Here is a 24,761-nt window from a genome sequence, read left to right as displayed (position 1 = left end):
TTGCGAATACAGACTAACACGGCTGCTACTCTGAAACCCATCCTTAAGGAATCATCTGCTTGATTTTCTTAATATTTCCTTTGACACTTTTACATGAGCAGATATGTGTGTCTATACATCTGCATCTTGGTTAAACAGTTGGACATCAGTTTTTCCTTTTTAGAGGTGGAATATCTCTTCCACCTGACATTACCTTTACTTAGTCAGGGCTGGGATTCCAAATCAGACTGTGGTAAGGCATAAGTTGCCCTACAGCCTCCTTTTAAGAAAATTTGGCCTTGAAGTAAGGAAGCATTTGGTGAGGGACCACTTTCCTTTTGAAACTGCAATAAGTCATCATTTCTGCTGTGGGTCCCATTGGAGCTTTTCAGTGGAAGAACTACGCAGCTTAGAAAGAATGGTCCAGACTAGAAATGACTGATATTTCAGGCTAAAAAAATCTAAGAATTGAGAAGTACAAAGAAGTGCTGTGGCACCTGAGACATGCGAACCTGTGGTATAAAGAAATAATTCTCTTCTATTCAGCTGGAAAATGTACAGGAACAAAACATACAACCATATTTTGTAAATAATACCATCTAAAAGGGCTCCCAGCGGTCTCCAAGTAGCTGTAAAGTACGTTACAGCCCACCTCATGAAAACAGTGCAATTCATTTAATATTTATGTGGAGGTTTATAATATATAAAGAAAACAGGTGCATTGTAACACATCATCAGTTTCAGCGGCTGTGTCTTAGTTGGTGCCTGGCCCCTGGGCCAAACTCACAGAAGTTGCACTAGGAATATGGAGTGAAATCCAGGCTGAGAACTTTGGAAAACTACATCTGCTTGTGGCCCAGCTGGGCCTGTAAGGAGCTCAGGGAACTGGGTGCCCTGGTGGTGCCAAGCTCTGCAGGTGGCCCAGCTTCCAGCCAGAGACTTTGGAGAGCAGGGTGATCATTGGGACTGCAGCCCCTGCTGCTGGCAGGGAGGGGCCCTTGGGAAGTGTGGGGCTCCTAGGCTAGAAGCCCCCTTGGGAAGTGTGGGGCCCCCCTGAGCTTGCAGCCCCCTGGGGAAGTGTGGGGCCCCTCGGAGCCAGGGAACTTGCTGGCCCCCACATGCTCCCTCGTGACAACACGGCAGGATACCGCCCCCACGACCTGTTGCCAGCCCTAGCAACCGTTGCTGAGTGAGGGCGGCGCTCGACTCTCTGGGCTGTTCGTTCTTGGGGCTTCCCCCGCTCCGCGGCCTACAATCCCCATGGTGCCCCGCGGGGGATGCCGAGCGTGACGCACAGGGGAGGGGCGGGGCTCGTCTCTCCCCTGCTGTGTCCCCTTCCCTCGGCTCGGCGGGCGCCATGTTGGCTTGAGAGGAAGATGACAGGCAGCGGCTGCGGGCGCGGGGCAGAGAGCGGATCGCACTGAGACGGCCCCGGCCCACGGCGAGACGAGGCAGGGCAGCCCGCCCGGCACTGGGGTCCCCGCCGGGCCGCTAAGGGAGCCGTTGGACGGGGGAGGCAGCGGCGATGAGAGCAGAGACCTGAGGCTGCTGCGGGCTGGAGGCGGCTGCCGTTTAAATTCCCCTTGAGGCGCTGCCGCTCCCGGAGCGGTGTGGGGGAGGGCACCCCGGGCCGGGGAGAGACGCTGCCCTTCTCCCTCGCCCGCAGACACCGTGCAGGGTGGTCCGCCCCCGGCACCCCCCGCCTCCTGGGAGGACACAAACTTCAGCCGCTCGCTCCGGCCGCCGGAAGGTCGCCCAGCCTGTCTGGGTCGCCCGCTTTAATGAGGAGGTGACTTGGGCGCAGAGCTATCCCGTGAATCATCCCGTCATTATCCGTCTGGGCTGGAGAAGGAAGAAAACCCCCCGCCCGCAGTTCATGTCACTGTACAGCCCTGTCTGGTCCACCTGGCACCGCTGCTGCTGACAAGGATCTGCTGCCATCTCCGGGCTGCTGCTGTGCCCGCTGGAGACCGGCTCCTCTTGGATATTTCCCCCTCAACAAACAGCCTCCTCTCTGCGTATCCACCACTCACAGGAACATTGAACTTACTGCCGCCGAACCGGGCGCGGATCCCTTGCTGTGCGAGCTTGGTGGTATTATTATTATTTTTAAAGTTGTTTTAAACCACTAGAGTATAACAGCAAGATGTCCAGCAGTGTCCCAGCTGACATGGTAAGTACCGGGCGCCTTATTTGCTGTCGTTACTACAGCCATTGGTTGACAGTCTGTTGGGTGTGTGTTTGGGAGATGAAGACGGAAAAAGAGAGGGGTTCAGCAAAGAGGGTTAGCAGAAAATGACACTCCTGTCCCTTAAGGATGTAGGGGACAAAAAGTTCCAGCCTTCTAGTGTCTCCTTCCTCGCCCACCCTCCCCCTCGTACGTCCAGATGCTGCTTTGATTTTTCCTAAGGGAATCGGGGAGCTGCAGTGTCGTCTTGTATGTAGTAAGGCAACTCGGAGAGGTAATTGTCCTTCTCCTTTACCTACACCAGTGAATAGCTGTCTGCGTCTTTTCATTTTGTGTAGCTGTATTGTGTAACTCTGTGAAGCATTTTTGAATTATAATGTGTGAGCGAGATGCTATACAAAATAAAACTGTACCGGAAACCATTTGTGTCCAAACCATAGCATACTGGAAAACATTTATCCTCCAGAACCAGCTGAAATTCGGCCCTATTCTCTCCTCCCACCTCCCTGGCTTCCCACCAACACTTTGGCATCTAGCATTGATAGGGAGATAATCTCTTCACTTGATACAGGTGAACAGGCAAAAACTCACATATGTATTTACACAATAAGATCTCTGGTGTACTAGCTGCAGTATTGACTTTTTTCAAGGACAGTTGTATTTCTTTTAGTGAACTATACTTCGACCAGTATAGTTCTCTGTTGAGCTCCCGTTGGACCTGCCAGATCAATAAATTTAAAACCAGAAAGGTGTATAGATGGGCATGTTCTGGTGCTTTGGGGGGAGGAGGAGGGAGTTCTTGCACTAGTCTTTCAGGTCTGCTAATTAATCTATTTGCAGCATGAATTTTCTGATGTTATATATTGAAAGAAACTGGTTAATACATTTTTATGTGTTACCTCTATTCTTACAGCAAAACTCTTCCACATATCACTTCATTCTTCATATTTCAAGGTGATTGGTGGTGACTTTGTTTTAGAGCAGAAGACACGTCCATGCTTCTGTCATTTGGTGTGAAATTACATTTTGCCTTGATAACCTAGTGCTGTAGAAAGAATTTAAAGATGGATAGCCCTTGTTTCAGGCATAGTAGGTATGCAGTTAATGTGCATATTCATGCTAATCAGGCTGTTGGAATAGTGGTACCATTTGGGAGCTTACTTTCATTGTTTCTTGCAGAGGGTCATTTTGGCTGCTGTAGAAAAATTAAATTTTGCCAAAAAAAGAGAAGTAATAAGATAAACGATTAAAAAAAATCGGTGGCTGTGGGCTTTTTTTTCTCTCTCAGATATATTCTGCATATTATGACTTGGAGGGTGGGGGGACTGTTGTCTCTGAGTTTGAATCCTTTGCAGTGTAATTTTCAGTCATAATATTATTTAGTGTATGTTTCCTTTCAGGGTCTCCTTAGCCCTGAGAATACACTGAATAGTCTTTCCCCTTCCCCTCACTGACTAATGCGTCATATCACAGCAAATCTTACTCTAGCTGAGGAGGGCTGGATGCAAATCCCTTAGCATTGTTTTTGAAATTTGCTGGAGGGGTCTCTAGACAACAACAGGAAGCACTCTTCTCTCCCCTTTCCCTGAGCTGAGCAAGTTGCCCCTCCACAGTACTCCTGGACCCTACCTACTTGGGAATCATTGTGCTGTCACTAGATATCTTGTGCTGAAGACTTGATTTTATATCAATGTACACATTTAAATGATAGAAATAAAAAAAATTTAGCTATAAAAACTGTTCTATCTTTTAAAAGCAGTAATTATTCTGATGCCATATTGGCACATTGCTACTAGTAAAATAGGCCTAAAGATATGCCATTTGTTCATAATCAAGAAGATTGTTAGCAGTAGTGATTTTTTGGATATATGGGGATGAAATATCAAATGATAACATCAGTATCCATTCATTTTAACTGGGGGTATAAATTCATGCTGGCTTTTTCAGGACCATTTCAATAGGTTTCTGCATTTTTTTTTTTAGCTGCAGTTGTCTTGTCTTAACAGGCTTGAGTCATATACACTGTGGAAAATTGGGCTATTAAGTATGGATAAATTGTTAGAAGGAACATGGGGAAATGACACCCCCTTGAGTGCTGCAAGTTTCAGTGCTGTAAAATGCCAATATAGACAGTGCACCCGTGCTGGTAGCCATGCCCCTCGTGGAGGTGGGTTTTTTAGAGCGCTGGGAGACCTCTCTCCCAGCGCTCTGCCGCAACTACACAAGTCAAGTTAAAGCGCTGCTGTGTAGACTAGCCCTTAGTCTCCTATTATCAACAACGTCCTCACTCCAAAAGCTCACATTTGCTAGTAATCCCTGTTTAAACTGATTGTTCCTAAAAGAGAAGCATTTATCAGGCTGTCACCTTGTTTGTTTGTATTTACTGTAGAGTCTTGGTAATTTGCATTTCCCTAATCCACCCACTCCATAATTTGTATGCACAAGCAATGGTCTTTTTCCCAGTTCTCAACGATTTAATAGTAGTCTAGAGGGATGTTGTATTACTAAAATTCATTACGTTTACAAAACCATTTACAAAACACTGAAGTATTATAATAAATAATTAAAACTAAACTGTATTTGTCAAATAAATGATTTAGTGTCTGCTTTTTATTATTTTAATGGCTACTTTGCAAAATGTAGTTATTTGCAATAGCTCTTTCTATCAGTGGAAATTAGCAGTGTTCTGGGGTGTGTGTGTGTGTGTATATATATATATTCTGAATTTATATAAATCTATGGAAGCTGTACAGAAATTTCAAGCTAGTACAGTATTTGAATATGTGCAAAACTTTGACCTCTTTCTCGTCAGTCACGTTTGATTGACTTCCTCTAGAATTAGTCGCTTTTTATGTTGCTAAACATTTCAATACATCAGTCCTAAATGATTAACATAATAATTCTTTATCATTTGCATTCTATTAACAAAGTAGATTATGACACGTCACATTCCAAACATTATTTTATAAGTATGTGTTTTGCTGCTGCTGTTGCAATACATGCTACTCAAAGGTTAAGGCTCCAGTTTTTCAATGAAACCTGCTAGTGTTGACCTATGTGGCTGTGTGGCTTTTCATCAACTAATTAGGACTCTAGACATGTGTAGGGGTCAGTGGTAGCAGATTGTATTGCAGGATTGGATCATAATTTTGTTTGTTTTCTCATAGTTCCCTGTTTTAGAATATTGGGGGTGCCAGTGACCATAGGGATCATCTCTGAATATTTCAAACACTTTCACCAGAAAATTGACCAGTTTTGTTATGCAGTAGTGGTTGAAAATAGATTGTAGATAAGAGGTGATCTGTTTGCAAGTCATATTTCTTAAGTAAAAATAAGAAGGCACTAAGTGGTTTGCGGATTCATGTAGTTAATTTGACTCTACTCTTTTAACTTAATGAAAATATTTAGTTTTCTGTTTGAGTTTTGATATAAGCATAGTTGAGTGTTTCAGCACAAGTGACTCAAAACATGGGCTCAGTACAGAAGCTATTACTTAAATGAATAATTCTAGGGATTTCAGTGGGACTGTCATGTGAGCCATGTCTCTTGTACTGTTACTACACTCTTCCTTACAAATCTAATTTCTTTTCAAGGACTTCCATCTTTGAAAAGCACCTTGTATGGCTTAGTCTTAAACTGAGTCCTTCCTGCACCTTCAGACATTGCTTAGGGCATGAACAAGACTCTGCCACCCCTGATTATCCAGGGCCACCCTTTGTATGTCTTCTATGTTGTTAAGTCCCATACATTTTCTCTCTCTGAGTAATGTTCGAGGGAGATATTCTTTTTGTTGACCCCTTTTGCATAGGCACCATGTAAACAACAAAACATTTCTAAATTAGGAATTTATAGACTATTAAATTATTTTATACAGTCTGTTTGAATCCATATACTAAGACTTAAGCAAAAGACATCATGGTGTGTGGAATGCCTATTTTTAGTAAAACTTAATTAGCGTCTCCGGTGCTAGGCACTTAACAGACACAAGACAGGTGCTTGTCGGGCAGAAATACTATCGTCTTTATGGGTAATGAGGATAGTGGACAAAAGAAGGGCGGCAACAACAACAAAAACTGGTTCCAAACTTATTCCACGGTTTTTGAAGTGGTTTATATGTGTGCCTGTACAAGCTATTTCAGGAAGTAAAAGGTAGGGAGAAGGTGGGTGGCCTAGTGTATACTGGCACCTGTGAATTGTGATTTCATGAGGGACTTGATGGAGAAAATCAGATAGGGATATGGCCTCAGGCAGATTGTGCAGCCTGAAAGAAGGTGCAGTAGGAGAGTGGAAGAAGAACCTGAAGAAGTAGTTGTGTGCAGTTAAGTTTCAGTATCCACCAACCAGTTTAAAAATATTCTAAATATAAGAATACTCAAGGAGAATATCAACATAATATATTGGAAATAAAGTAGTTAAAGATATTTGATTTTATTCACAGCATTTCATTTATGGGGACAAAATTCAAAAAGTGGTGCATCTTTATCCTCTTACCTTATTTACTTTAGTTACTGTTCCTCCTTTTACCTTTTCATAGGCTTTGTGACAGAATCTGAAATAACTTTTCTTATTTTTTAAACTGATTAGATACCAAGTTGACTGTGTTAAGTTTATTAAGGAGTGCTTGAGGGAGTGACTAATAAATGCTAAAATGTTATTTCTGTGCATTTTACATCCCCTTCTCCAATCTGAAGAGTTTTAAGTATTTATTCCTGGTATATTGTGTTCTGTATTTAATTGTAACATGTTATCCAGTTTGCAGCCAGGAAGCATTTGGGTATTCTTTCTTTCCTGATACAGGAGAGAGTGAAACATATCACAGTGTATCATTTCCTGTGTTGTCGTCATTTTCCTTTTTGTGTGTGTATGTCGGGGATGTGGGAGGGGATCAGGATGAAGAAAGCCCCTTTTCTGGTTCCCTATATGTTGAATCAGGGTGTGTAACATATTGCAGTGCTGCTTTTAAAGGGACAAGACATTTCTCCCTGCCTGTCTTCCAACACTCTCTTGTTACCTGCAGCTGTGATCAGGGCCATACATGCTCAAAGCTGATGTCACATATATACTTGGCAACCTCTACTAAAATTATCTGAAAATATTCCCCCTGCCCAACAAACAAAACGGAACAACCCATGTATTTAACCAGGTGTACCAATCATTATTATGATCATTTGTTTGTATACAGGACATTGTGTACTCCCTGGCAGAATAGGACCAAATTCCACAGTACTCATCCATAACTTTTAGGAAGTGTTAATTTACTCTTTTCACAATAAAATGCTCCATATTTTATTCCCCCACACGAGCACAGATCTGTGTCTCATAGTTGAAAATACTCCGATGTAAAATTTGTCAATGGTTATTTTTGAAGATGAGGTTTTTTTGCTATGCTCTCCAGGTGGCCCAGCTCCTCTCCTTGGGCCTTGGCTCCTATGTTGTTGTTCAAGTTGTTTGGCACAGAACTTGCGTCCACCATTGTGCAAGGAACTGACAGCGCTTATAGTCTGCTTCATTGGGACATTTCCTCCTGGCCTTGGCTGCTGCTCTGTTTTCCAGGCAAGTTAAGTCATCAGCCTATTTTCTGGTTCCCCCTGTTTCCTGGCTGTAAGCTGGACTCTAGTTCTTGCTCTCCAGCTCCCCGCTGTCTAGTTCCATGAAACAGTGCAGGGAGCACACACTGTAATCCAATTAATTTCCCCTTTTGGGGAATGGTGGGGAGCAGAGGCAACTGCTGGCAGGTCCTGGAAAGACTGAGAGACGGAAAACAAAAGCTGGGCACCTGGTAGTAGCAAAATGATGAATTCTACAGCAACAAAAGTTGAATTTTGTCAAAAAATAGCGAAATTCTGCAGCTCTGGAGTCCACAGGGCTCTATTTGAGATAAATGGGGCAATTCACAGTTCTCAGAGTTATTGTTTTGGTCTCTGTGCAAATGCAGGCAGGAAACAGTGTTGATGCTTTCAAGGTTTTTTCCATGATCACTATGACTGTAGACCAGCGTTTCCCAAACTGCTTTCCACGGAACACTGGTGTTCCACACAATGTGAACAGGTGTTCCTTGAAAGAATCTAGAATTTAATTTTGACTCTTGCGCTTGATTTTTGTACCTTTTTATACGCGCTTTCCAGTTAGAAATTGTTAGTTCAAGTTATTTTAAATTTATATTTTTGCTTTGTTTTATAAAATAAAATATATTTGAGCATAAATAATGCAATTTTTTATTTGAAAACCAAACGACTACAAAATAATATTATAAATGTTCTGTAATAGGCTAAAAAGTTTGGGAAACGCTGCTATATATATAAATAAAAACTCAGATTCTGGAGCACAGCTCTGTAAAAGGAGTGAAATCTGAGGCTATGCAACGTGGAATACGTGGGGCCTGCTTGTGTATACACTTACATCCAGTTTTTGTCCGTTTCTATGCTTTAATAAGTTTTAGAGTATAAGGTTTGAGGGCTGGAACTGTTTTTTCGTATATGCTTGTACACTGCACAGCACAATGGTGTTCCAGTCCTGTCTGCACCCATTGAGCGCTACTGTAAGATAAATCCTAGAAATAATGTGGGAGAAACTGTGGAACTGACTATATGCAAAGTGCTGTCAAATACACAAAGTAAATAATCTGAAAAAATAGTGATGTTGCCACAACAGTAATTCCAAATCCCCAAAATAAAACCTGTTTTTCCCCACAGAGAAGCCAAGCCCCTGGATCTTAGAGAATTTTTTCTGTGTTTTTTGTTTTTTTTAACTTATTGACCTTCTTCCTCACTCTGAAGAATTTACATTATTCTTGGGAGGGTGGTCTTGCAGGAGTCTAGGCACTTCTGGAAAGTTCTGGGTAATCTTGGTGGTTCTGTATATGGCTCCTCTTATTTTTCAGTCTTCTATCTGCACTATTGCATTCACTAGATATTGGCCATTTATTCTAAATTTAGTAACAGTGAAAACTTTTGATTCCATCATTGTCATCTAATCCTGGCCATGATGCTGATTTAAGTCTAAATTTCAGACCTTTTAGCACATCTACAACTTCAGCTTAGTTTTGGAGTAGTCTCTGGTTTTGGTATCCAAAAATTGGCAAAGATCAATCTATGACTATGCTATAACAACTTGCATTTGATGGGATTTGCAACCTCCTACTATGCTAACCACCTCCAGGGTAGCACAAAATGATCAATTTAAAAAAATGACTGAAGTATTTTGGCCTGGCTATACTTCCCAAAACAAATTTAAAATGGCAGGTCCACCACCAGATGCTACTTGTGATGAAAATGAAGAAATATTGAAGGAAAAAATTAAAGAACGAACACTTATAATTGTAAGGACTGTTGGTCAAATATGAGAAAATTCTTGAAATTGTCTCTATGCAGCCAAATGCATTCCAAGTTAATGCTATTGATTATACATCAGAAAAGAAAATTTAGAGAATAATGTTACAGAGAATAAAGTTGCTGAAGGGGCCTTCCAAGAACGTTGGTAAAATTGTGTCAAGGATATCTTTGTTATTTGTTAAGCCAACGGAAAAAAGATGAGACTTCTCAGTTGTTGTCATTCTAAACTTCTGATGTATAAGTCTTCAGAAATATTTACACCTTGTTAAAGAAGTAACATTGAACCGTCCTAAAGCATGGAGTGAACATTGAAATATTCTTTGACAGCCACTCTCAGTTTCAGGATGGGTTGGTTGGTTGTTTGACAGAGAAGGATTGATATGTTCTAGTTTGACAATTGCAGTCAGTGGAATCCATTGGCAGGTTCTCTCTAAACTTGTATCTAGCAATCATCATAGATGTGTTTGAAATTTGCATTAAAAAGGAAGAGGGCGTTGATCAAAACATACTATAAATTTTCTCCAAAAAGAGTCTTCACAGAGAGCCACTAAACTTATAAAAGCATCTGAAAGAGGAGGGAACTTGACACATTGCAAGGTGATGACGCCCCTGATGCAGGATCGGACTCTTTTCAAGTAATTTTTTTCTATAGTTTCTGGCAGTGGCTAAGTGGCTTAAAAATAATTTGTCAATGTTAGGTCCACATATCTATATTTCTTACCTAAAATTCTTTGGGAGATAGATTTCAAAACTTCATGGAAAGCTAGTGGTAGAATCCCATACAATTAATTATCTTTCCAATTAAGATATTATTTTGTTCCATGATAGTTATTATGGAGATAGAAATAAATATAAATTGACTGAGTTTAATGTGTCCCATTTTTATTAGCCAAGTCATAAAACAGATGTAAATAGGACCAGGTCCTGTTCAGCACTGTGCCAGATTTGTGTTAGCCCTCCACCAAAAAAAACTTCCCTATACTTTAGTGGGTCCAGCTCCTGGATAATAGTATCTCATAGTCACCATCTAAGAAGTGTGTCTATGACACTCCTACACTGTATGTCTATCTGTTGGAATAGCCCCTGATTGCTCCAGGTAGCTGTCATCGATTCAAGTACTGTTCAGGCTCATCTGATTTACACCAAAGACCTGGACCTGTGCCAGGACAGCCATAGTAGATTCAGGGGGAAACAATTCTGGCTCTCTTCTTTTAGTGCTATTCAGCTGCAGATCTGGACTTCAATTTGTAATGCCAATATTTCAGGTATGGATGAATGCTTCGACCTTGAAAAACTTGGGTCTTTGCTCTTTTGGAAGCTTTCCCTTGATCTTTCTTACACCATATTATGTTATGTAAGATAAGAAATTCTCTTAGATGTAAATTTGGTACCTTTTTAAAATAAACATAACATGGTGGGTTTTTTTCTTCTTTTGAGATTAAACAGTGAGAAGAATGTGTTTTATTTCCAAAGTAATTTCATTTCAGAGTTGGATATTGCAACATTGGTTAATATCTCCTCTGTGCAGCAAGCATGATGTCCCAGTGCATTGTGGTCTAACAGTCGCCTGTGCCACACTAATCTGTTTCTGAACTCTAACAAACATATCAAATGATACTGCTTATAGTCCCTTAGAATACTGACGTATATATTTAATATAGAGATTCCATTATTGTTCGTAATAAAAATAAATAGTGGAGATCAATATTTAATCAATTAATTGTGCCTTTCAGAACTGCGGTATAACTTTAAGATGCTGATGGTGTGTTGAGCTTGATTAGTTATCCAACAATCCCTATTTCCTTGTTACCCTAATGAGTCATCAGGAGAGCACTTCAATTATTTTAGATCTGTGGCCTATATATATATATATATATATATATATATATATATATATATATATATATATATATATATATATATATATATATATATATATATATATATATATATATATATATATATAAAAAAGTTTATAGTTTCCAAAGGAGCTTAAGTACCAGGTTACCTTGGCTCAGATATTCTTTTCATAGCATTATGTATTGTATCATTAGTGACTGAGAGAATGGCTAATAATGAGCTATACAGTATCAATAAGGTTTAAAATCGTGGATGTAATAGGTTTTATTACACATTGGTACTTGGATGGGCCGGTGGCATGAATGTGACTGTTTGGAATAATGTTCAGTTACTTTAGTTGTTGTACAGTGTACTAATAAGGGTTGAAGTTTGTATGTCATCTTGGTGCTATGCATTTTTAATTTTAGTCTTTACAAAGAAGAATTATGCAGAGTAATTAATAGCTGTTGTGAAACCAGGGTGGATAAAAATCAATTATTTAAAAAATAAAATAAAAAAAATCTGATTTTTTGTATATAAATCAGATTTTTTTTATTTTTTTTATAAAATGTATCCAGCAATGATCCCTCCATAATGCCAGCTATAGTAAACTTCAGAGCTAAGGATGAACCATTCAAGAAATATGTTTGCTGATGATGTTCTAAAGAAAGTCTCACCAGTGAACTGGTGGAAGTCACTTAAGCAGTTGGATTCAGAGACTGTTGAAGTGATAATCTCACTTTTAACAGCAGTAGCTTCTTCTGCCGGTGTAGAAAAAATATTTTTTTCCTTTGGACTAATTCATTCCAAATTGAGAAATCGTTTGGGACCTGAAATAACCAAACAATCATTCATTTTCTGATATAGCTGTAAAACTAATCTGAAAAGTTTTCAAAATTAATCACTTTAAATATGTATAGTGTGTACCTTCTAAAAATGAAACCTACATCTGTCTCTGAGTTGTGAAGAATATGTATTAAGGTTATAACAACCAACAAGAATGCACTTTTATGTAGAAATCCATGATTAAGTCAAGTCTTCCTGACTTGTAATTTAAATCATGATTTAAATCAAATCCATCCTGTGTGAAACATCATAAAGCAAATATAATTTTCATTTGTGAAAACTGAATTACTGATGTAAATGGACACAATTACATTTCTTATTGGATTTACGTAGTTATGCATGTTGTCTTAATCTTTACAGTTTAAGGTAAATCATTATATGGGGACTCATCTGTATTTGTATATATGATACTTGTATGCAGCTTTTCTTTTTTCTGTTTACAACAATACCAAGACTGGTTGCAAAAATATTTCAAATTTTGATTTATCAAGTTTTTTTACTGAGAGAGGTAGACATCGTGAACTCTTTTTATCTTGCGAATAATGAAAATATTGGAACAGAATTGAAAATATGTAAAAGAATTGGTGACTCTCTACAGTTGTATTGCAACAGGTGAGCTGGTAATATTACTATGTACCTAAAATGAAAGTACTTTTATGTGCTGTTTGCCGTCATCCTCTGAAAAAAGAACAGTATATTATTATAGGTAGGGCTGGTAGTGCTGTCTGTTACTAAGGTTACCTGATACTTCCCATTTTGTTCAGTTTCTTATAACTTTACCACCATGTTTGCCTTAGGCTTTGTTTTTTTATGAAAAACTTCAGCCAAAACAATTCAGCCATTTCAGAGAACTAGGTTAGAGAAAAATTGTTTTGACCACATTAAAAATTCCAGTAATTTTTTTTTTTTTTTTTTGAAACCCACTAGTGCATCCATGCTTTGGAGCAGGGATTTGAAATTTTGGCAGGGAGTTGACCTTTGTGTCAGTGATGTCTTTGCCATCCCTGTAAAAATCCACCCAAATTTGGCCAAGTTGCATTTTGTGCATGCTCAGTAGAGATTTAATAGAACTTTGCTGCTAAATTCTTCAAAGATTCCATCCACCATCAAGCATAGTGTAGTCCAGGTTTTCAGCAACCCAGAATCATCTTAGTTCAGGTACTATGTCTTTGCTATCTCTTTACTTTTATAAAGACAACCTGCCCTATACATGGATTATAGGCTGATCACTGATCAGTCCTTCTATCTACATGTATGTTGTTTTGTGAGTGCTTGATTATATGAGTTGGGTTTGAAATTGTAAAAATGAGGGACTAAGAATTCTGGGTAGAGCTGAGCCAGGCATAGGCAAGTTAGGTACTTACAGGCTTTCTCAGTTGGTTCTGCCACTTCACATCAGTCCGACCTTCAACACTTTTGCTAGTCTTGGGCATCTTCTGAGCAGAGACAGACAATTGTGACCAATTATTGTATGAAGTATCTTTATGATTGTAATAACCCATCATTTGGGTTTAGGTTGAAATCAACCAATTTGTTTAATTTGTGACCTGAATGAGATCTATACTTTGACCTGTCATCTCTGAAGGTGTGTAGGTATTAACCAACGACCCTTCACAGCCATGGAGTATATTTTATAATATTAAAAGCCCTTAAAATCGTAAACAAATTAGGTCTTTATTGATAATAAACCTGCCATTAGGAGATGTTCATTTTCCCCTTAGCTTCCCCCATCCTAAAAACTTAGTTTGAGTATTCGAATGTCCTATTTTTCAGTGTATGAAAACAGCTGAAAGGAAAAAATACTAAAATTCATAGACATAAGAGGAAGGGAAGAGTAGTAACCATAGGTAGTAATTTCTGGGTGGCTGTGTGTGGTGGACTGTTTGTATATATTTTTGGCCCTTTTTATCCTTCTTAATACTGAAGATGCTTTCAAATACCTTGTCATGCCTGAGCAGCAATGAGCTCTATGTCAGTGGCTCTCAACCTTTCCAGACTACTGCATCCCTTTCAGGAGTTTGATCTGTCTTGTGTCCCCAAGTTTTACCTCACTTAAAAACTACTTGCTTATAAAATCAGACCAGTGTCAGAGCACACTATTATCGAAAAATTGCTTACTTGCTCATTTTTACCATAAAATTATAAAATGAATTAGAATATAAATATTGTACTTACATGTCAGTGTATAGTATATAGAGCAGCACAAACAAGTCATTGTATAAAATTTTAGTTTTTACTGACATCGCTAGTGCTTTTTATGTAGCGTGTTAAATATCTAAACGAGTTGATGTACCCTCTGGAAGACATCTGCGTACCCCCAGGGATACACGTACCCCCAGGGATACACGTACCCCCAGGGATACACGTACCCCCAGGGATACACGTACCCCTGATTGAGAACCACTTCCCTATGTTATTGAATAGGTATACTTGACTCTGCCTCAGCATGCGGGAGATGGATTTAATGACCTCTCAAGGTCCCTTCCATCTCTACATTTCTATGGTTCTATGAAAGACTGAAAATAAAACATGACAGATATTGTTTACATGTTACTGCACCCAGAGGTTTTTTTTTGTTTTTTGCACTGAGTAGATATTACATACTAAAATACTGAAACATGTTCTAAGAAATATGATACTTTTCCCCCAGGAGAACCAAGATTCCTATTTATACCCTCTATCCCTGAAGATCAGTTCCGGTTTGCTGTTATGTAGAGGAAATTGGGAGGTCCTCCTGTAGTTAAGGTTGCATAGTAGTTTGTTATAACCCAATGTTTGTATTGTGGCTCATAGCAAGTATATGTTGTTCAAACAATTCTTGAGAGTTACCAAAGTATTTAAAAATTTAAATTTATATGTTGAAAGAAAGGCAAGACTACCTATTCTCTGCCTGTTAACTTTGGGGGTAAAGCCAGTTGGCTGTTTTTAGCTGTACACTGGGTGCTGTGTTAGGAACAGTAATAGCCAGCTTCAGAGTGTCTGAAACTCTGAATATCAGCCAGGCAGCCATAGAATTGTAGGACTGGAGAGGACCTTGAGTAGTCTTCTAGTCCAGTCCCCTGCACTCAAGGCAGGACTAGTTTTATCTAGACCATTCCTGATAGGTGTTTGTCTGACCTGCTCTTAAAAATCTTCAATGACAGAGATTCCACAATCTCCCTAGGCAATTTATTCCAGTGCTTAATTACCCTGATAGTTAAGAAGTTTTTCTTTATGTCCAACCTAAACCGCGCTTGATGCAATTTAAGCCCATTGCTTCTCCTAACCTGAGAGGTCAAAGAGAACAATTTATCTCCCCCCTGCTTGTAAGAACCTTTTATGTACCTGAAAACTGTTATCAGGTTCCCCCTCAGTCTTCTCTTCTCCAGCCTAAACAAACCCAATTATTTCAATTTTCCTTCACAGATCATATTTTGTAGATCTTTAATAATTTTTGTTGCTCTCCTCTGGACTTTTTCTCATTTGTCCACATCTTTCCTGAAATGTGGCTCCTAGAACTGGACACAGTACCAGTTAAGGCCTAATCAGCACGGAGTAGAGCGGAAAAATTACTTCTCGTGTCTTGCTTACAACACTCCTGTTAATACATCCCAGAATGATGTTTGCTTTTTTTGCAACAGTGTTATACTGTTGACTCATCTTTAGCTTATGATCCACTATGACTAAGGCTGTGAGTTTGTCATGAAGGTCATGGATTCCGCGACTTTCCGGGACCTCTGTGACTTCTACAGCAGCCGGTGCAGTTGGTCCGGGTGCCACCTGAGCAACTCAGTCAGCCCCTGGGCCAACTGCACCAGCCGCTGCTGGGGCAGTCTTGGGCCACTGCGCCCCTTCCCCTGAGCAGCAACAGGAGTTTGTGTGTGGGAGGGGTCTCAGGGTTGGGGTGTGTGAGGTGGGGGTAAGGGTTCTAGGAGGTGCTTGCCTCAGGGGAGCTCCCTGGAAGTGGCTACATCCCTCAGCTCCTAGATGGAGGTGTGGCCAGGGAGCCCTGCACGCTGCCTCCACCTGCAGGCACCGCCCCCACCACTCCCATTGGCCTTGGTTCCCAGCCAATAAGAGCTGTGGAGTCAGCGCTCAGGGCGGAGGTAGTATGCAGAGCCCCGTGGCTGTGCCTCCGCCTAGGAGCAGAGGGAGAGGGATGTCACCGCTTCCAAGGAGGCACGGAGCCGGGTAGGGAGCCTGCCAGCCCCACCAATTCCCCCTCCACAGCATCAGCAGGGTTTCCGGGCCACGTGTCCCCTGGGCTTCCCCCCCCAGCATCTACAGCTCCCCCCAGGTGGCCTCCCCAGCACCCGCAGCACCCCCATGCCTCCCCCCCGCCCCCCAAGATTTAGTCAAGGCTATATAGTACAAGTCATGGACAGGTCACTGGCTGTGAATTTTTATTTACTGCCCGTGACCTGTCCATGACTTTTACTAAAAATACCCGTGACTAAAACATAGCCTTAACTATGACCTCCAGATCCCCTTCCGCAGTACTCCTTCCTAGGCAGTAATTTCCCATTTGGTGTGTGTGCAACTGATTGTTCCTTCCTAAGTGGAGTACTTTTCATTTGTCTTATTGAGTTTAATCCTATTTACTTTAGACATGTGAGAGAAAGGAAGAGGAAATTTGCTGTATCGTTTTATCAATAGTTCTAGTTGGGTTACTGGTGGGAAAGAACAAATTCACTTTCAAGGGTAGGCATTGTGAATTGTATTTAGACCTTGAAGATTCTGTGGTTATAGCTGCTGAAAAAGGGTTGGAAGGAGAAGTCATACAGTCAGCTAGTGAGTAACCTACAAACATTGGAAAGAGGGGGAACCAAAGTTAACAGACTTACTTATGGGCAATAAATTAGCACATAAGCATGGATGGACAGCCGCAAGAAGTCATGTAAAGTAAGGAATATAGTTCTGAATTAAGAAAATGCCATCACATACATTTGTAGGCTTATTGGCCAACTTCTGTTATAAATCGTTTTTCTGACATGTCAGATGATGATGATAATGTAAACCCTTACCCATTCCTGAATCTGTTTTTCCCTTTCTTTAAATTTTTTATTTATATGCATGATTAAACTAAAAAAAAAATTATCAATACTGTCTTGTTTTAAGATTGAGTGGAGGTAGCACTAATAGACATCAGTGTATGCAAGTGCAACAAGGTCTATCCGTATGCAGCAGAATGTTTGCTTCAGCCTTTAGAAGTAAAACTTCCACATTTAAAAGTAGGGCTATAGTGCAGTAGAACACTTCAGAATGTTTAGAGATGTATGAAGTCCAGTCTTGGCCACAGTATGTGTAACATTTACATATATTTGTTTTTGTAGATGGCTTTCCTCTAGCTCACCAGTTTTGAAGTACTTAGGTTACAACAAATGATAATTCTCCCAGGTATTATGGTTGCTCCTGAAAAAAGTTGACTTTCATATTTAAAGCTACAAATTTTCCAAATCACTGGAAAACAAATATAATCAGCAATTTTTCCAGTGCTGGGAATGTATGTCTTTCCTCTTTCACACTGATCTAGAGGTTTGAAGGAGAATGAGTTCACAGATCAACATGGATATTTAGTGGCATGTTTATAGTGCTTATTGCCAAAGTATTGGAGTGCTTCATAAGACTGAGTATTGAGAACTACTAGTATTTTTTCTTCCTTTAAGTAAGAGAGGAGACAATTGAAACAATTTTGGGGGCAGGAAGAGGGGTGGAAAGGTGGTGGATGGACAATTTAGCACCAGATTACAAAAATGTAACAGATTTTACCATGTTGAGTAAAATGGTCAAGTTCTGAACCTTGGTTGAAAATAGTCTTATTACCAATACCAGGAGTTTAAGTATAATGCCGATCATAATTTTAGGGGAATGTTGTTTATTATGTATGTCTTTATAAACTACTAAAGTTTGTAATGTATTTTTTCTGTGCTAAAGATGGAACTGGTAAACGGTTATCTTGTTAGTGTAGTTATATCAAAAATAAGGTTCAAGGCAGCAGTTGCAGAAACTGTTCTAAAAGGCTAAGAATACACATTGTGACATTTTATGTAGAATGTCACTCTAAGGGCTGTTGGCTTAGTGTTTCTGTTTTATTGATCACTTTGATATCTACTTTCTAGAAAAGGAACCATTATTGTAAAGGGCTTTATGGCACCTGAAATTTATGTAAAGTGAATTGCAACAGTACTGAAGCCCACTACTACAGCTAGTAGATTTTCAAGCCCTTGAGTACATTACGTAAAAGAGATGATACTTTTATTTCTATTCTACTAAAGAAAATATAATGGGTATAAAATATAACAAGGTAATATGTAACATGTATAAGACAAGTCGCTGTCCCATCACTTAAAAGGCAGACCCTGTCAGGGTGGAATGTGACTGTGTTGCTGGCACAGAATGGCTAGCTGGCATTGTTGCGGGTTTTCTGTTTTTGGATGGAGGTGAAGATGAAGGAATGTAATATTAAAAGCAATTAAGTCTTCCATTTTGGTATGCATTTCTTCGAACTGTACCCAAAAACCTGAAAATGACATGGTGGGTCACTCATGTCACCGTGAAGTCCAAAGAGTTTTTAAATTTGATATAGTGCTATTGGATATAAGATTTTTATATTGTGATTTTTTAAAGACGAGGAGTTGTGTGTTACTCCCTTAAGTCCTCAAAAAATCTCAGTCCTGGCTAACTTTTGTATACAATTTTTAATTTGTCTAAAAAGTAAATGGTAAATTTCTAAAGACCGTTGACTGCATCTATTAAATACACGTTACCACTTCTGAGATTCGATCAGTAAGAGAATCTGGGAAAAGACAGCAAAAATAGCATTTGATAGTAAAATGCTCGTTTGCATTAACAAATACTAATTTGTGAAATGAAGTATGTAGCTCTAATTTGGTGTTGATTGCCACCAAAAAGCTAGCTGTTGAAAACATTTTTGGTTGGCAACTATGTCCTGGTGAACTGGCAGACCACATTGCAAGTGGGCATGATACTGCCCTACCGGGTGAGCATTAGTGAAGACATGCTAGAGAACTAATACTTACTCCTGAGGGCATTCTGCACCAAAAAATTTAAATTCTACACACAATATTTTACAATTCTGCAAATTTTGTCAGATAAATGTGGAGGCTCCAGCATGGCATTGGGGAGCACAGGCCACTGGCTGCAAAGAGGTGGGAGATCACTGTGCAGCGCCCACTTCCCCCCGCCCCCGGGACATAGAGTCAGCGGTGAGGCTGCACCCAACCATAACTCAGTGCAAGGACCGGGCCTGCCCCAGGAACACCCCAGGGCCCGGCCCGTCCATGCCAAATGCACCAAGTGTGGGAGGCAGGCTCAGCAAGGCAGGATCCAAATGTGGAGGGGCTTAGTGTGGGAGGGATCCAGGTGTGGGTTGAGAGGGTTTTGTGTGGGGCAATCTGGGTGTGGGTGGCTCAGTGCGGGATCCAGGTGCGGAGGTGATCTGGATGCACGGGGGCTTGTTGGGGTGTTCTGGGTGCAATGGTAATTTGGACTTTGCAGAGGGGTCCAGGCAAAGGTGGTTGGGGCTCAGCGGGGGTGTGTGTCTGGGTTTGGGGAGCTCAGTGGGGGGGATCCAGATGTTGGGGGAGTGGGCTCAGTGGGGTGGGGATCCAGGTACAACTGGTTGTGGCTCGGTTGGGTGGAAATCTGGGTGCAGGTGGCGCGTCAGGGTGGTCCAGGTGCAGGGGAAGTGGGGTTCATCCGGGGAGAGGGGGGTTCTGAGTGCAGGGGGGTGAGGCTCAGCGGGAGGGTCTGGGTATGAGGGGGTCTGGATGCATGGGCGTTGGGCGGATGGGGAGCAGCTCCCTGTACAGGGATCCCTCCCCCTGCAGCTGAGGAGCGATGGGCGCAGGAAAGAGGGGGGAATAGGGAGTTTGCAGAGCTTCCTGCAGCTGGGGGAGAAATCTGGAGGTGGGTCTGACCTGGCCCCAGATGCCGTGCAAGGGAAGAGGAAGTCTCAACCTCCCCAGCCCAGATTAGCAGCTAAACTCAGCACAGGGTAGGAACCACAAGCTGGGTCTTCCCTAGTCCAGCCTCCTGCCCCACAGTGACTTATCTCTCTACCGTCTCCTCTGGACACCCGAAACATACTGCTGGGGAGGGTTGCATGACCGTTCTTGTGGCTTCCCTGCCAGGAAGTTTCATTTTTCTGGGGGGAAGCAAAGAAATCTGCAGGGGCCATAAATTCTGTGCATGCACAATGGTGCAGAATTCCCTCAGGAGTAAATACTGCATAAAATTTGAGTTTAATTATTAGGATATATTTAATCTCAGGAATATTGAAGTGATATCCCATGCAGAGTATTCCTATCCAGAGTTAGGTGGATAGGCTATTGCTTCTCCAGTTCAGATGGATTAAATCCATAAATACTGTAGCCTCCTATATGCTTGCAAAGTGACTTTTAGATTCTGGTAAATGTGAGAGGTTTTTGCAGAGGAATGAGAGTCACTCTGTGTATTAGTTTAACCAATAGCTGTTTTCTTGCACCTTTTAAGGAATTTATAAAAACTTGGTATGCTTTCAATACAGCATATAAATAGATGTTTTTTTATCTACTCTGAAGGGATTATGTATTTTACTAAATGATCCATCATGGGAATGAATCATAGAATATCAGGGTTGGAAGGGACCTCAGGAGGTCATCTAGTCCAACCCCCTGCTCAAAGCAGGACCAATCCCCAACTAAATCATCCCAGCCAGGGCTTTGTCAAGCCTGACCTTAAAAACTTCTAAGGAAGGAGATTCCACCACCTCCCTAGGTAACACATTCCAGTGCTTCACCACCCTCCTAGTGAAAAAGAAAAGGAGTACTTGTGGCACCTTAGAGACTAACCAATTTATTTGAGCATGAGCACCTGTTGATCACTTTAGATAAGCTATTACCAGCAGGACAGTGGGGTGGGAGGAGGTATTGTTTCATGATTTCTGTGTGTATATAAAGTCTGCTGCAGTTTCCACGGTAAACATCTGATGAAGTGAGCTGTAGCTCACGAAAGCTCATGCTCAAATAAATTGGTTAGTCTCTAAGGTGCCACAAGTACTCCTTTTCTTTTTGCGAATACAGACTAACACGGCTGTTCCTCTGAAACCTAGTGAAAAAGGTTTTCCTAATATCCAACCTAAACCTCCCCCACTGCAACTTGAGACCATTACTCCTTGTTCTGTCATCTGCTAAATGGAATGGTAACGCTTAGTCTCATGGCTCAGTTTCAGATGTTAGAAAAGAACTGGGACTTTACCCTTACAAATTGGAGTAGTGTGAAGTAGAATATGCAATATTAATCAGCTAGGAAGCAATTTGTATGTGACTTATTTTGATACAGACTAAAAAATTTAGCATAATTAAATTATATGAGATTAGGGGGAGGGGTGTGTATGTGTTTATTTCAACTCACATTTAGGTATTTGACTTAACAATGAAAAATCGTGTAAACATGAATTCCATACCTCTATATCATGGAAGTGATACCACTAATGCTTGAAACATTTCTGCTGCACTCTTTTCCTCTGATCTGTGCTTTCATCTCTTTCCACTTAAGTTTGAAACTGCTCCATGGAGTCTACCCATGCTTAGAAATGTTTTAAAATACTTTTATGTATTATATGAGATTTACAATTATTTCTGCTGAATGCAAAGCTGCTTATATTAAAAGCAAGATGTATGGAGTTTAAAGCCTTGCAAACATTTTATTGTAAGTCGCAATGTTTGGATTATAGTAGGTTATGAATGCCCCAAATAAAGAGGACAAGAAATAGATCAGCACACTTATAATTACTTCCACTCACCTCTTTCTGATGTCAGCGTAAGAAAGATTCTGCCACCCAGATGCAAAGGCTGGTTTAGGCTTAAGATGGATGCCCTGATGTCCTAAAGGCTGATGAACAGTGCTGAAGACTGGTGCATGTCAAGGGGGCAAATACATTAACTTTCCCCAGTATTGTATATTTAAAAAGTTAGGAAATATTATGTTATACTGTAGCACTTGAGATTAATATTGAAGACTTAAAAACACCATGCAACATTGAATGGAGATGGTGGCTCTTGTCTTATCTTTATAATAATCAGGTTTCAGTCCCTGGTATGGCTTGATAGGTGTAGCATCACCAGCAGAATGAATGCTGGGATATCATGAAGCTAGAGATCATGAAGCTAGACAATGGGATCCATGGATGGAGTGATTGTGGAAAGTCAGCCTGTCTATGCTTTAATTTGTCTATGCTTTTTTATATTCAGTCTTTGCGCAAATGAGAGGAATGTATTTGAAAATTTTCTGCTGCATTCCCTTCCTCTGGTCTGTGCTTTCATCTTCTCCCACTTAGGGTTGGAACTGCTCCACAGAGGTACTACCCGTGCTTAGAGATGTACATTCCTGATAGATTTGAATAAGCAGTGCGGTGTCCTGACTCCATGCCCCTTTACCCTTTTTACTTGAGGCATAAGAAAATAACCCTGAAGTTTTATTTTTTTTAATTTGCAGATTCTTTCTCTTGCTGGAAACTGATAGGTAGTAATACTCAGGGTAGGAGATACTCTACAAATGTATGTATCACACATTCTTATGTTTAAAATATTCAGATGTTCAGCTTTGTTTCATCAGTAGAATTCTAAACTGTAGTAAGATGGACTGTTTAAATATTACAGTTCAGCTGAACATTGTAAAAGATTATGTTAAGAGACAGAAGCAAAGCCCAATCTCATAACCTGTGCCACCATCTGCTAACTACACTACAAGCTTATGTTTCCTTCTGGAAGGGGTTTAGCCAGCTGTCCATTCTGGACTGCTGACTGGAAGAGGGTATGCATTTAAGAACAGCACAGGACTCACAGGAGGCTGTCTGTGAGTTGACAAAAGCTTTTTCTGTTTTGATCTGAAACTCTTTTAATTTGTCTATGCTTTTTTATATTCAGTCTTTGCGCAAATGAGAGGAATGTATTTGAAAATTTTCTGCTGCATTCCCTTCCTCTGGTCTATGCTTTCATCTTCTCCCACTTAGGGTTGGAACTGCTCCACAGAGGTACTACCCGTGCTTAGAGATGTACATTCCTGCTGAATTCTTTGTGAGGAACGTTGATGTGTTTTGTAGCTGTAACTCTCAGTGCATTCAAATTCTATTGTCATGTAACCCAAGTAGCATTTAGGTCAGTGGTTTTCAAACTTTTTAGGCTGTGTACCTCTTTCCAAATAATGTAGTCTACCACATACTCCCATCTGAGATAGGGTCATAATATATCTATTATTAGATTGCCAAGTCTCACTAAATAAAATATGTTGTTTCGTGTGTCCCCGATCAGAGCTTGGGTACCCCATTTTGAAAACCACTGGTTTAGGTAATCTGTCTGACATTCTCCTTTCTTTCTGATCCATTGAGATGATGCAGCTTTTTGTAACTTTTAGCTAAGAGATAGCGGTGTCATTGTTCTAATTCAAGCTGTATAAATACTGGGGTTTTTTTTGGTTCTCTGGCATCTGGGAAAAAAGGTCATTTTGGGTCAACCGCAACCAACATTTTTCAGACTTCTTAGCAAATTGAAATCTGCTTTGTATAAAAAATGTTCATTGGGCCAGAGAGAGAGAATGACTTTGTTAGTAGGTTGTTTGGGCAGTCACCTGGGAGAGGGGATCTGAGAGTCTCTTCAATGAATATTCAAGTATTTTATACAAGAGCAGCACTCACCTAGTAGGGGAGAGATCTGGGTTCAAGTTCCCACCCTAGAAAAGGGAATAAAACCTGGGTCTCCCACATCCCAGGTGAGTGCCCTGACTACCAACCTGTTTGGTATAAGAGGCAGGAGCACAACTCCTCTTCCTCCATTTTAGATTTTCCTTCATTTCTTTATTCCTGGCTCTGTGCAGGTGGCTAGACTCGAGGTCCCTTCCAGCCCTATGATTTTATGAATGGGACAAACGTCCCCTTGTGAATCTAGCCCCCCAAATCGAAACATTTAGTTTAGATAATGCTGAAATTAACGTTTAGTAGTTTCTGAATCTTTTTCTCTTCCTTTTTTGATCAAAACAATTTGCCAAAATCAACATGAATTTGTGAAATTTTTCAGTTAACCCAAATCTGTGTTTTCTACCCCTCCCAAAAGTTTCAGCCAAAATGTTTTGAGCAGCTCTGGTTGTAATACAGGCTAGTGATGTTTATTGAAAATATACTTCTTGAATGGTTACTTTTGTTTAATTACAGGGTTATAAACTCTCTAGCATGGACATAAACTGAAACTGGCAGATATATTTAACTATTGTAGCTATTGCAATTTAATAAACAACATATTGGGGTGTTGAGATCAAGAGAATATTTTATATTAATTCTGCAAAAAGACAGTACATTGTTATTGTAGGTCAGTTATATAATATAATTGCATTATTCTGCCATTCGTTGTGCAGTAAAAGTAGACTTATTTTTAAATCTGATATCAGTGTTTTTTTCTATAAAATTACTGAAAGCAGTTCAAGATTACAGGTCTCCTTCAGACTGAGAATTACTTGAAATGTCTTTAATGTGATCTTAAAAGTAAATGTTGGGAAATCATTCTGCCATCTTCTACAGGAACTATGATCTGTTGAATCAGACTGTA

The 24,761-nt window shown here is 40.4% G+C and overlaps 1 protein-coding gene across 1 annotated transcript in view; it reads left to right on the top strand.

The window, feature by feature from the left end:
- The first annotated feature begins 1,300 nt into the window (after nucleotides 1-1,300).
- The window catches only part of UBL3 (ubiquitin like 3), a 77,832-nt gene continuing 54,371 nt past the window's right edge, over nucleotides 1,301-24,761 (top strand). The window contains exon 1 of the mRNA XM_073341055.1: nucleotides 1,301-2,152. Coding sequence (XP_073197156.1) covers nucleotides 2,126-2,152 — 27 coding nt within the window. The 5' untranslated portion in view covers nucleotides 1,301-2,125. The remainder of the gene's footprint in view (nucleotides 2,153-24,761) is intronic.

This window comes from Lepidochelys kempii, chromosome 1, assembly GCF_965140265.1.
Source record: "Lepidochelys kempii isolate rLepKem1 chromosome 1, rLepKem1.hap2, whole genome shotgun sequence".
Lineage (NCBI taxonomy): Eukaryota > Metazoa > Chordata > Testudines > Cheloniidae > Lepidochelys > Lepidochelys kempii.
Note: the sequence above shows the minus strand (reverse complement) of the source record. Positions and strands in the feature narration are given on the sequence as shown.